Genomic DNA, 13,787 nt, shown 5'->3' with positions numbered 1-13,787 from the left:
TAGATATGTGTGACTAGCGAACCAAGCAATACTTAGCATGTTAGATACGTTTATGGATTAGATATACGTTCTAATGCACTCTTCGCCCTCTGACAACAATATCCTCCTGTAACTGTCCATTCCCACCCATCATCCCCCTCCCCCACCCTCCCATCTCCAGTCCGTCTCCTATTCCGCCTCTCACCTTGAGCCTTGTTTGTAGTTACTGCAAATTCTAATAACACGATACGACCGCACACGCTAACTTGCCTGCTTGCTGTTTCGCAGTAGACAACCGCGTGAGGCCAACAATGGAAGAACAGCCGAGTCGTGTGAGGGGGGAGGAGGAGGCGGCAGCAGCAGCAGCAGCACCGCCTGCTCAGGAGCAGCAGCCTCGCGAAGGCCGAGATGTGGCAGGTCCGTCTCGTGAGAGCCGAGACACGGCCGCCGTGCCACAGGTAGCGTATCACCTTCACGCTTGTTACATAGTCCCACAAGGGGGAAAAAATCATCTAAACCACATTAGTATCAGAAGGTGTGGATGTCAGTTTTTGATGTACTTCATCGCCCTCCACAACCTCTATAAATGTACTGGTGCAGCTATGTTGATGTACTTTTTGCATTTTTCTGAAGTTAACATGATTAAAGTTTTTATTAGTTGTTAGCAATGTTTATGGTGTGAGTGAATTTCGAAGGTGCCTTCTCAGTACCATTAGCAAATAGCCAAATAGCATTAAAACATTTTTAGCTCCTACATTGCTTTCTTCTAATTTCCGCTTTTGTCCTACTGCCAACCATAAGATTTATTGTTATTTATGACACACAGGTTAAAAATGTACTTAGGCTTGAAAATTCTGGAGGTAGTACAGCCAACGGTTGTCAATAACTATTTTGAATTTTTCATTCACAACACCTGAAAGCAATGCCCCAGATAGACAGAAATCACTGTAAACACCACAGTTAGAGATCCTTTGTAGTTGCATCCACTTCGCAGGAAGTCGGGCTAGTGAACCTGAAGCATAAACTATCAAAGTAGTGATTATCACTGCTCATCACGTGTTACTTCTACCACGCCCGTTTCTCTATAGTATTTGTCGCTCTTTGACGTCCAATCGGTCAGTCGGCAAGACTCGACGGAGGAGCGCCTATGAGGATGTCCAGCGCAGTCCTGGACGAGACGTCAGAAACAAGTTTCTCGGACCACGACCTCACAATCACCAGCTTTTCAAGCAAACTATCTACGTCTGTACGGCACGTTGCAGTGCATGGAAGTTTTGTCGCAATACCACTGAAATTTGCAGGCTTCAGAAATTACAATGCCTTCGTTGAAAGTTAAGCACAGCAATCCCCCTGCGTACCATACCTTGTCCACCCTGCAGAATTTTCCACTTCCTAATTTGTTCCCTCTGGTAGCTGTCGCCTCACTAGTCATCTTGAAATGCTGCGACTGTAGTTCATTGCGCATCTCAAAAAGCACGTCCTGAACTATGCTGTCCCAAATGTTTCGACAGGTTAAAGGCAATCGCCACGGTTGGATACGCATCACCCACCCTCAGTTTAAATTTCCTTTTTCAGTGTTGTGCATTAGTAATAAAGAATCGTTGAGAGAGAACGTTCGTTCGCTAAATCGAGAAGCTGTAACTTACATTACGGCGGTAATATTTACTCGTGTTTAAACTGTGCCTACAGAGAAAGCACATATTGACGAAACTAAACAATTGCTGTGATTTTTTTAACATTGCAGTGTTGCTTCTCTGCTAATCGGATGTTTAAATTTTTGGAGTAAAATGTATGCACTTCAGTTGCAGCCCCTCCGTTCCCTCACCTTCATCAGTAGCTATTTCACTATTTCTAGTCATAATTGACGGAACGTGATTACCTCGTAATGGGATGGGCCTCGGCGGCCGCTTGAGGGGTCGCGGCGGTGGCCCGTCGCCTGCCTCGAACCCAGGGACCCCTGGCTGCTTTGGCTCACTAGTCCAGCTGTGCTCCTCACATTCCCACCTCTACAATTTCGTACATTGTTTACATATATCGTTGGTCTAGTGTCTCCTCGACATGGTTCTTTCCTGATAGTTTAAAACGTATCTGCATTGTTAGCTTGATGGTAATGGATGGCGAGAAAACGCTGATAAGGTGCAGAGGGTCTCTCTACCATCAAATAATGTCACCTGAAAATCTCCAGCTGCCTTTTGGGCGGGGCAACACACTCCTCGTCCACTTCCACACTCCCCCCTGCGGGTTCGGGGGTTTGAATAGGCCCGCGGTATTCCTGCCTGTCGTAAGAGGCGACTAAAAGGAGTCTCAAACGTTTCGGCCTTAATGTGTTGGTCCCCCAAGGGGTTTGATCACTATCTTTCAAAATTTTCTGTTAGTGCGCACCATTTGGGGAACGACGCCTTACGTGGTATATTATATATCCATCTTGCCCTAAGATCTGGCACGCCCGATATTGTCATGGAGTTGGACTTCCACCAAGCTTCTGGCCACATTGGCTGCAGTGTGTTCCGGATAGCATCCATTCCCTCCATTGTGTACTTCCATCTTTGCCCTCGTGATGTACATGGATATTTTGACACCCGACATCCAGCACGGTAGCCAGTCCGTCGAAGTGTGGTTGTGATGTACCCTCTTGGTGGTAGCCCCCTGACTACACAGGGATCACACTGCTGATGCCTGAGCTGCTACCTCCCCACGTATGCCGAGGAGTAGATGCCTATCCCTCTGGGGCATCGGGACTCCCGGTAAAGGCCATACTGCCAGGTGGTCTTTGCTGTGGTGGTGTGGCGCCCGTGGGGAGAGCCCCTGGTCGGAGTGGGTGGCATCAGGGCGGATGACCCACAATGAAGCGTGGTACATCATCTCTCGCTGGTGGGCCTCCACCAGCAGTCTCTAAGCGATCGAGGTCTAACCTCAACGGCAAGCAATTGAATCAAAGATCATTTCCCTCCCTGGCCACTCCATGGGAGGAACGCATGGCTAAAGGCAGTGGAGATTATTCACCCTGGTACCTTGTCTGTAAGTGGGTTGATGGTGAATCTTTTATGCAAACCAAGCCTCAGTTTTTTGTGGAGCATTTAGAGGACAAGTTTGGGGAGGTGGAGGGCCTGTCCAAAATGCGCTCTGGGTCGGTTCTCATCAATACAGCATCCTCTGCCCAGTCACGGAGGTTGCTCACTTGTGACAAGTTGGGGGATGTTTCAGTCACCATCACTCCCCATAAAAGTTTAAACATGGTCCAGGGTATTATATTCCACAGGGACCTTCTACTGCAGTCTGACGATGAACTATGTGCTAATCTAGAACGACGGGGTGTTCACTTCGTCCGGCGCGTCCATCGGGGTCCGAGGGATAATCAGGTAGCCACCGGTGCCTTCATCTTGGCCTTCGAAGGTGATGTTTTACCCGAAAAGGTCAAGGTGATGTGAAGCCATATATCCCTCCTCCGATGCAGTGTTTCAAATGCTGGAAGTTTGGGCACATGTCATCCTGCTGTACTTTCGGCATCACATGTCGAGTTTGTGGACGTCCTTCACATCCCAATACTCAATGTGCTCCACCTCCAATCTGTGTTAACTGCGGAGAACACCATTCCCCCTGCTAACCGGACTGTAGGATATTGCAGAAAGAACGGAAGATAATGGAATATAAAACCCTGGACCGCCTGACCTACTCTGAGGCTAGGTGGAAATATGAGAGGCTCCATCCTGTGCCAATGACGTCAACGTACGCCACTGCTGCAACGACTGTTCTTCCCTCTGTGTCATCCTGTACAGTTGGTTCTATGATTGGTCAGAATCCAACAGCCCCCTTGATTGTGGGGGCACTTCATACCCTGTTGCTCCTGCTCCATCTTCTTCAGGAGAAACACCCTCCCAACCATCGGGGACATAAGTTCCCCCTTCCCAGCTGGAGAAGCGTAAGACTTCTTCGGCTACTCTCGCCAGGAAGGGATTCCTCGGGGACCTCCCTTTGCAAGTTCCGACCGGTGGAAAAGCGGACACCCGCAAGTGGCTGAAACAACCACCAGTCCCTGGTTGTAGGGCCTCACGGTCGTCGTCTGTCCCTGAGACTGACCCAGTGAAGCCCACGAAGCCTGAACCACCGAAGGCACAGCGCGACAAGCAGAAAAAGAAAAGTCCCCAAGACCAACGATCATGCGGTGGCACCTGTCCCACCGCTTCCTACATGCTCTGCCTCTGAGGACGAGGTGGAGATTCTGGCGTCCGCTGAGGACCTCTCTCGCCGGTCCCTCGGATGCAATGCCCCCCAGGGGGTCCACAACTCTTCCGTGGATACGTGCGTGGCGAGCACGGGGCCCCGAGCCATTGCAGCCTTCTTTCTCTCCTGGGCTGCATTTCCTTTCCCTTCCCCTCCTTTCCCCTCCATACCCCTTTCCCCTCGCCCTCTCCTCTCTCTCTATTGGTGTCCTTGCTTATGTTGGCCCCCGCTATCCTCCTGGTTCTGTTGGTTTTACACTCTGGCTTTGTTGCGTAATCATCTCCTCCTTTTGGCATTCCTTGGTCCCCCTCTGGGGTTTGACCTCCATTCCAAAATTTCTCTTTCCGTAGTGTGAGCCATTTGGGGAAGAGCACCTTACCTAGTGTCTCCGACGTGTGCCCTCCTAGTATATTCCACCTTTTCTTCTACGTCGTTGTCTGATGCTAGGGTGCATAGCCAGCACGGTAGCCAGCCCGTGTGGTGGGGTCGCTATGTACCCTTTTGGTTGAGCCCCCTGAACACACAGGGATCACACTTCTGATACCTGAGCTGTGACCTCCTCATGCATGCCTTGGAGTGGTTGCTCGTCATCCTGGAGCATCGGAACTCCCGGCAATGGCCGCCATGCCAGACGGCCCTTGCTGTGGCTGGGTGGCGCCCGTGAGGAGAGCCCCTGATCGGAGTGGGTGGTATCAGGGCGGACGCTATGCAGATGAAACGCATAAGGGTCCAAACCTCTGGCCGCTCTTCTGCGGCCGTCTCTCTGCGTGGTACTGATTCCTCAAGTGCTGCTTCTCTTGCCCCTTCGGCCTTCCCTTCCGTGGCTACCCCCTGGGAGGAGGGTCAGGCCCGTCGTCTAGGGGCAAAACCTTTCCCCCGTTATCTAGTTTGCACCAGGACTGATGGAGATACTTTCACCGGTGTCAAACCTTTATTCTTTGTGGAACACATTGAAGACAAGTTCGGCGAAGTGGACTCCCTGAGCAAGATGCGGTCGGGTTCATTACTGATAAAAACTGCTTCGGCTGCCCAATCTGCGGCCCTTCGTGCCTGTACCCATCTTGGCACAATTCCCGTGTCCATTACCCCTCACCAGTCTCTAAATATGGTACAAGGTGTGATTTTTCAGAGACCTCATCCTTCAAACTGATGAGGAACTTCGGGACAATCTCGGACGGCGGGGTGTTCACTTTGTTCGGCGTGTTCAGAAGGGTCCTAAAGATAATCGTATTGATACTGGTGCCTTTATCCTGGCCTTTGAAGGGGATACCCTTCCTGAGAAAGTTAAGATTATGGTCTATCGCTGTGATGCGAAGCCGTACATCCCACCTCCTATGCGGTGTTTTAAGTGCTTGCGTTTTGGCCACATGTCTTCTCGCTGTACCCAGGACCCTCTCTGTGGTGACTGTGGACGTCCACTCCATGAGGGGAGTCCCTGTGTTCCCCCTCCTGTATGTGTAAATTGTCATGGTAGTCATTCTCCACGTTCAGCAGATTGCCCAGTCTATAAGAAAGAAAAAAAGATACAGGAGTATAAGTCTCTTGATCTGTTTAAGCTACACAGAGGCCCGTAAGAAATATGCACGATTGCACCCTGTGTCCATGACATCTAGTTACGCCTTGGTTACATCTTCATCCCTTCCTCCCCTTTCCTTACCCCCGTCCCGGACCCCTCTCCTTCCCCCCTCCCCTGCGACCCCCCAGGGGGTCCACAACTCTTTCGTGGATACGTGCGTGGCGAGCACGGGGCCCCGAGCCATTGCAGCCTTCTTTCTCTCCCGGGCTGCATTTCCTTTCCTTTCCCTTCCCCTCCTTTCCCCTCCATACCCCTTTCCCCTCGCCCTCTCCTCTCTCTCTATTGGTGTCCTTGCTTATGTTGGCCCCCGCTATCCTCCTGGTTCTGTTGGTTCTACACTCCGGCTTTTTTTTGCGTAATCATCTCCTCCTTTTGGCGTTCCTTGGTCCCCCTCTGGGGTTTGACCTCCATTACAAAATTTCTCTTCCGTAGTGTGAGCCATTTGGGGAAGAGCACCTTACCTAGTGTCTCCGACGTGTGCCCTCATAGTACATTCCACCTTTTCTTTTACGTCGTTGTCTGATGCTAGGGTGCATAGCCAGCACGGTAGCCAGCCCGTGTGGTGGGGTCGCTATGTACCCTTTTGGTTGAGCCCCCTGAACACACAGGGATCACACTTCTGATACCTGAGCTGTGACCTCCTCATGCATGCCTTGGAGTGGTTGCTCGTCATCCTGGAGCATCGGAACTCCCGGCAATGGCCGCCGTGCCAGACGGCCCTTGCTGTGGCTGGGTGGCGCCCGTGAGGAGAGCCCCTGATCGGAGTGGGTGGTATCAGGGCGGACGCTATGCAGATGAAACGCATACGGGTCCAAAACTCTGGCCGCTCTTCTGCGGCCGTCTCTCTGCGTGGTACTGATTCCTCAAGTGCTGCTTCTCTTGCCCCTTCGGCCTTCCCTTCCGTGGCTACCCCCTGGGAGGAGGGTCAGGCGCGTCGTCTAGGGGCAAAACCTTTCCCCCGTTATCTAGTTTGCACCAGGACTGATGGAGATACTTTCACCAGTGTCAAACCTTTATTCTTTGTGGAACACATTGAAGACAAGTTCGGCGAAGTGGACTCTCTGAGCAAGATGCGGTCGGGTTCGTTACTGATAAAAACTGCTTCGGCTGCCCAATCTGTGGCCCTTCGTGCCTGTACCCATCTTGGCACAATTCCCGTGTCCATTACCCCTCACCAGTCTCTAAATATGGTACAAGGTGTGATTTTTCACAGAGACCTCATCCTTCAAACTGATGAGGAACTTCGGGACAATCTCGGACGGCGGGGTGTTCACTTTGTTCGGCGTGTTCAGAAGGGTCCTAAAGATAATCGTATTGATACTGGTGCCTTTATCCTGGCCTTTGAAGGGGATACCCTTCCTGAGAAAGTTAAGATTATGGTCTATCGCTGTGATGTGAAGCCGTACATCCCACCTCCTATGCGGTGTTTTAAGTGCTTGCGTTTTGGCCACATGTCTTCTCGCTGTACCCAGGACCCTCTCTGTGGTGACTGTGGACGTCCACTCCATGAGGGGAGTCCCTGTGTTCCCCCTCCTGTATGTGTAAATTGTCGTGGTAGTCATTCTTCTCGTTCAGCAGATTGCCCCGTCTATAAGAAAGAAAAAAAGATACAGGAGTATAAGTCTCTTGATCGTTTAAGCTACACAGAGGCCCGTAAGAAATACGCACGATTGCACCCTGTGTCCATGACATCTAGTTACGCCTTGGTTACATCTTCATCCCTTCCTCCCCCTTCCTTACCCCCATCCCGGACACCTCTCCTTCCCCCCTCCCCTGCGGCTCCCACACCTTCTCCTCTGGGCGCTGCTCCCCCTCCCCAGCCGGAGAAGTGTCCCACTCCTTCGGCGTCTGCCGGTCAAGGGCGCCTCTCCCGGGATGCCCCTTCCCGGCACCTTCCAGGTCAAAGGTCTGCTGCAGCGCGGCGACCGCGAGAGCCGCGGTCTATCGGCCCCCCGGTCGCCCGGTCTCTTTCTGTTCCTGATCTTGCTGCAGCTGGCTCCATTATGCCACACAGCCCTCCTCGATCTCAGCCTGAAAAGAAGAAGAAACATAAGTCCCGGGACAAAGAGCCTCTGGTGTCACCGGAGGTCCCTTCCCCGGCTTCACAACCGGATTCTGACCTGTCGTTTATGGATGTCGCCCCCTCCTTGTCGGTGACGGGTGGGGACCCGGCGGTATGACTGGATTTAGCGTGTTCAGCCCTCATTTAAACCATCGTTCTGTGGTTCTCCAGTGGAATTGTAATGGCTACTATCGTCACCTTCCGGAATTGAAATCCCTTCTTTCGTCCTACTCAGCAGCTTGTGTGGTTCTCCAGGAATCTCATTTTACTGATGCTCACTCACCGACCCTCCGTGGGTTCCGTGTTTTCTGTCGAAATCGGGTCGGACCCTTGCGGGCTTCTGGTGGCGTTTGTACGTTGGTCCGTACAGACACTGCTAGCACGTGGATTCCTCTCCACACTACATTGGAAGCGGTTGCTGTTAGGGTCCACTTAGACTCTGCAGTCACAGTATGCAATCTTTATCTCCCTCCTGACAGGACTCTTACACCTGCTGCCTTAACCACCCTTCTTCAGCAACTTCCTCCTCCCTTCCTCCTCCTTGGGGATTTTAATGCTCATCATCCTTTGTGGGGCAGTGCCTTTCCATCTAGACGAGGTCTTCTTATAGACCAATTTATTGCAGACCACGACCTATGCCTTCTTAATGATGGCTCCCCTACTCATTTCAGTGCTGGTCATGGTACCTTTTCTGCCATTGATCTTTCTCTTTCTTCTCCCTCTCTCCTCCCTTCATTACACTGGTCGCCACACGACGACCTTTGTGATAGTGACCATTTCCCGTTGATTATCACGCTCCCTTCCCGCTCCCCGATGGACAGGTTACCTCGTTGGTCTTTCCACCGCGCCGATTGGTCTCTATATACTGCACAGGTCGAGTTTTCTCCCTCTTTGTTGGGTTGTATTGATGACGTCCTACGTGACGTGTCTGCCGCGATTGTTCGCGCTGCTAACCTTGCTGTCCCGCGCTCATCTGGACAATTTCGTCGTCGGCAAGTCCCGTGGTGGAGTATGGCCATTGCCATTGCCATCCGTGATCGCCGTCGAGCTTTGCAACACTTTAAGAGGCACCCATCTGTAGCCAGCCTTTCTACCTTTAAGCGCCTTCGCGCTAAAGCCCGTTATTTAATTAAACAGAGCAAACGGATATGTTGGGAACGATTCGTTTCTTCCCTTGGTTCCACTGTCCCTCTGTCACGGGTATGGGCTACACTTCGCTCTCTCCAAGGTTGCCATCGGCAGTCCACCCTCCCAGGCCTTCACCTCCCAGATGGCATTTGTACGGACCCATTAGTTCTCGCAGAACATCTTGCGACCCATTTTGCAGTGGCATCAGCGTCGGCCTCCTATCCAGCTGCTTTCCTTCATCAAAAACAGCAGGCTGAAGCTGTCACCTTATGTTTCACCACTTGTGAGTCAGAATCTTACAACGAACCTTTCACTGAATGGGAATTTCTTTCTGCTCTATCTGCTTCTCATGATACGGCTCCTGGCCCAGATTCCATTCATAACCAGCTGCTTCAACATCTCAGTGCTCCACAACGGCACCATCTTCTTCGGGTGTTTAACCGTATCTGGCTCCAGGGTGACTTCCCTTCTCAGTGGAGGGATAGCATTGTGGTTCCTGTCCTTAAGCCTGGTCAGAACCCCCTATCTGTTGACAGCTATCGGCCAATTAGTTTGACCAATGTTGGTTGTAAGTTACTTGAACGGCTGGTAGCCCGTCGGCTCACTTGGGTCCTCGAATCTCGGGATCTATTGTCCCCTTACCAGTGTGGCTTTCGAGAGGGACGATCTCCAATCGATCATTTGCTTCGCTTGGAATCCGCAGTTCGGCAGGCTTTTTCCCAGCGCCGCCATTTGGTTGCAGTGCTTTTTGACCTTCGCAAGGCCTATGACACGGCCTGGCGCCATCACATCTTACTAACCCTTCATCAGTGGGGTCTTCGGGGCCCACTCCCGATTTTTATCCGCCAGTTCCTGATCCATCGGTCATTCAGAGTTCGAGTTGGTACTGCTTTTAGTTCTCCACGGACCCAGGAGACGGGCATCCCACAGGGTTCTGTCTTGAGTGTCCTTCTTTTCCTCATTGCTATCGATGGACTTGTGGCCTCTGTCGGTCCCTTGGTCGCCCCTGCCCTGTATGTGGATGATTTCTGCATTTGGGTTAGTTCCTCCTCGATGCCATCTGCAGAACGGCAGCTCCAGGTGGCTATACGGCGTGCCTCTGCATGGACCCTCTCCCACGGGTTTCAATTCTCTCCTTTAAAATCGCGGGTGGTCCACTTCTGTCGCCGTACTACGGTCCACCCTGATCCAGAGCTCTATCTCGCTGCACAAAGATTGCCTGTGGTTCCACAGTTTCGTTTCCTAGGTCTTCTTTTCGACAACAAGCTCACTTGGCTGCCCCATATCAGACTCCTGAAGGTAGGATGTTTCCGTAAACTCAATGTCCTTCGCTTCCTTGCCCACTCCTCCTGGGGTGCGGACCGTTCCCTCCTCCTCCGTCTTTATCGTGCTCTAGTTCTGTCACGTTTGGACTGGTTGTCAAGTTTATGGTTCAGCTGCTCCTTCCACGCTGCACGTGCTGGATCCAGTCCACCATCGTGGTATCCGTTTGGCCACCGGTGCCTTCCCTACTAGCCCTGTTGATAGTCTCCTGGTTGAAGCTGGGATCCCCCCCCCCCCCTTTCTGTTCGGCGGTCCCAGCTTCTGGTGTCTTATGTCCTTACTATCCGTTCTTCTCCCGCTCATCCTTCCTATTCTATCCTATTCCCAGACCATGGGCGTCGCCCGCCTGACTCCCGCCCTCGGGCGGGTTTACCGGTTGGGCTGCGCCTTGCGTCTCTTACCCGTGATTTTCGGCTTCCTTCTTTGTCCTGTCTTCCTCGCTCCCTCCCCTCCACCCCTCCTTGGTTAGTTCCTCGGCCTCGAATTCGGATGGATCTCCGCCGCGGTCCGAAAGATTCCATCCCCCCAGTGGTGTTCCGTTCCTTTTTCCGCCAAATTTTATGGGAGTTTCGGGATGCTGTTGTTTTTTTACACTGATGGTTCTAAATCTGCTGATCATGTTGGGTATGCCTTCACGTCCCTTGTTGGAACGGAAAATCATCTACTGCCACCCTCATGTGGGGTGTTTACTGCGGAATTGATGGCAATTTCCCGGGCCCTTACCTTTATTAAACAATCCCAACACAACCGCGTTTTGTTATGTACGGACTCGATGAGTGGCCTTCTTGCTATTGACCGGTGTTTTTCGCGCCATCCCTTGGTCTCTGCCATCCATGACCATCTCGCTGATCTTCACCGTGCTGCTTGTTCCATTGACTTCCTATGGGTCCCGGGCCATGTGGGTATCCCGGGTAATGAGCTCGCTGATCGTTTGGCTGGGGGAGCAGTTACTTACCCCCCGTTTTCTGTAACCCCTCCTGCAGCGGATTTACGGCTTCACATCAAATCCCACTTTGCACAGTCATGGGCCAATTCTTGGGAGGCTACTCCACTGTCTAATAAACTTCGTGCCATTAAGGTGAATACAGGCCCATGGCGTTCTTCCTTTAGCCTCTCCCGCAAGGACTCGACCACACTGTGTCGTCTCCGCATTGGCCATACCAGGCTGACCCATGGTTTCCTTTTGCGTGATGAGCCACCCCCGCTATGTGGTTGTGGAGCCTTCCAGTCAGTGGCCCACATTTTGGTTGAATGCCCCCTTCTTTTGGCTCTGCGTGCTACGTACAGACTCCCCCACACTTTACCTTTGATGTTGGCTGACGATTCCCGGATGGTCTCTCTGGTTCTAGATTTCCTCCGGGAGAGTGGTTTTTATTCTCAGTTTTAAAGTTTTTAATCTCTCTCTGGTGTTGGGGCAGGGCGGTGAGTGTTTGGGTGTCTCCCACTGTTAGCAGTGTTCAGAGATTCCCGATTCACCTCCCTGACCGGAATCCTCTTTTCTTTCCCTTTTACTCTGTTTTCACCCCTTCTTTTTAAGGCTTGGTTAGTTTTTCTATTCCCATACGTACTTTCTGCATTATAGCAGTTGTACCTTTTAAGTCACAGGTGGTCTTGCCTATGCTGTTTCAGCATAGTGTTGGGTTCGTTCTCTTGCCAACTTCCCTCATTTGTTTTTACTAATGACAACGTGACTGCCCTTTTACGTTTCCCCTTTATCCGTTTTATTTTTCTGACTATACTGAGATGTCCCGTTAGCAGAATGGAGTCTATTTGAAACAAGGGACTGATGACCTTGCTGTTTGGTCCCTTTAACCTCAAACAACCAACCAACCATCGGATGCAATGGATAGCATTTGCACAGGTGCTCCATCGGAGGCAGCAGGTGACCCAGCGGCGTAATCTGCCTTCCCAGTCCCGTCATGCCTTTCACAGACATGGAAAATACCATCCTCCAGTGGAACTGCAGCGGTTCCTTCCACCATCTAGCTGAGCTCCGGCAACTTATCAGCCTTCACCCTTTCTTCTGCATTGCTCTTCAGGAAACTTGGCTTCCAGCAATGCGAACCCCCGCCCTTCGAGGCTATTGGGGTTATTATAAGAATCAAGCAGCTTATGAAAGGGTGTCTGGTGGCGTCTGCATCTATGTCCTTAACTCTCTTCACAGCGAGTCTGTCCCTCTACAGCCAGCTTTAGAGGCTGTCGCTGTTAGGGTGTGGACGCCACAGGCTATTACCGTCTGCAGTCTTTACCTTCCACCAGACGGTGATGTCACGCAGCTTGAGCTACTGCGCTGCTAGCCCAATTGCCATCACCTTTCTTGTTACTGGGCGACTTCAACGCCCATAACCCTCTGTGGGGTGGGTCAGTGGCAACAGGTCCAGGCGCCACTATTGAGCATTTATTGGCACAGCTAGATCTTTCACTTCTAAATGATGGTTCCTTCACACACTTCAGTGTGGCGCATGGCACGTACTCCGCCATCGACCTTTCGATCTGTAGCCCTCGCCTCTTACTGTCTGTCCAATGGAGTGTGCATAACGACTTGTGTGGCAGTGACCACTTTCCGATCTTTCTGTCACTGCCACCACGCCACTCTTCTTGGCGTCCCAGCAGATGGGCTATGAATAAGGCTGACTGGGACTTGTTTTCCTCCACTGCCGCTATTGAGCCTCTCTCAAGTGATGACATTGATGCGGTGATTCAATCGGTCACTACCGGCATCGTTACTGCCGCCGACTCTGCCATTCCCCGTTCTTCTGGGTCCCCTCGGCGGAGGGCTGTGCCTTGGTGCTCGCCTGAGATCGCTGAAGCGATTAAAGATCGCTGGCGGGCGCTCCAGCGTCACAAGCGACATCCCTCCATAGACCACCTTATCGCCTTCAAACGGCTGCGTGCGCGGGCCCGCCTCCTTAACTGCCAAGGAAAGGAGTGCTGGGAGCGGTATGTGTCCACCATTGGCCTCCATGTTACTCCATCGCAGGTCTGGGCCAAAATACGACGCGTCTACGACTATCGGACCCCCGACAGCGTCCCTGTGCCCCCCCAGGGGATCCGCAACTCTTTTGTGGATACGTGCGTAGCGAGCACGGGGCCCCGAGCTAATGTGGCCTTCCTTCCTTTCCGGGCTGCATACCTTCCCTTTCCGCATCCTTCCCCATCCCCTGTCTTCACCCCCCCCCTCACCTCTTGCTCTTTCCTTCACTTTCTCCCCCTCTGGGAGTATGGTTTGCGCCTACGTCCGGAGACGGACGCTTGTAAATGTACCGCATTCTTCTTCTTCCTTGCTTGTATGTCTTCTTCCTTCCTTTGTCCATCTCCTTTCCTTACCTCCTCTCTTTACCCTTTTCTCCGCTGCGGCGTTTGAGACCCCCTCTTCTTTCCTTTCCCTTTCTCTTTCTTCCTCCCTGTGCGTGTCTGAAGGCCAACCCACGCACTTCCATGCGTAGCCGGTGACGGGGTAACGCGTAATTCCCCGCCCCGGGTAGACAGGTAGGACAC

The 13,787-nt window shown here is 52.1% G+C and overlaps 1 protein-coding gene across 1 annotated transcript in view; it reads left to right on the top strand.

Moving 5' to 3' along the window:
• The first annotated feature begins 290 nt into the window (after positions 1-290).
• LOC124620297 (retinitis pigmentosa 1-like 1 protein) overlaps positions 291-13,787 on the top strand; it is an 85,684-nt gene continuing 72,187 nt past the window's right edge. The window contains exon 1 of the mRNA XM_047146969.1: positions 291-437. Within this exon, the coding sequence (XP_047002925.1) occupies positions 291-437 (147 nt within the window). The remainder of the gene's footprint in view (positions 438-13,787) is intronic.

Source organism: Schistocerca americana, chromosome 6 (genome assembly GCF_021461395.2).
Source record: "Schistocerca americana isolate TAMUIC-IGC-003095 chromosome 6, iqSchAmer2.1, whole genome shotgun sequence".
NCBI lineage: Eukaryota > Metazoa > Arthropoda > Insecta > Orthoptera > Acrididae > Schistocerca > Schistocerca americana.
This window is presented reverse-complemented; position numbering and strand designations above follow the sequence as displayed.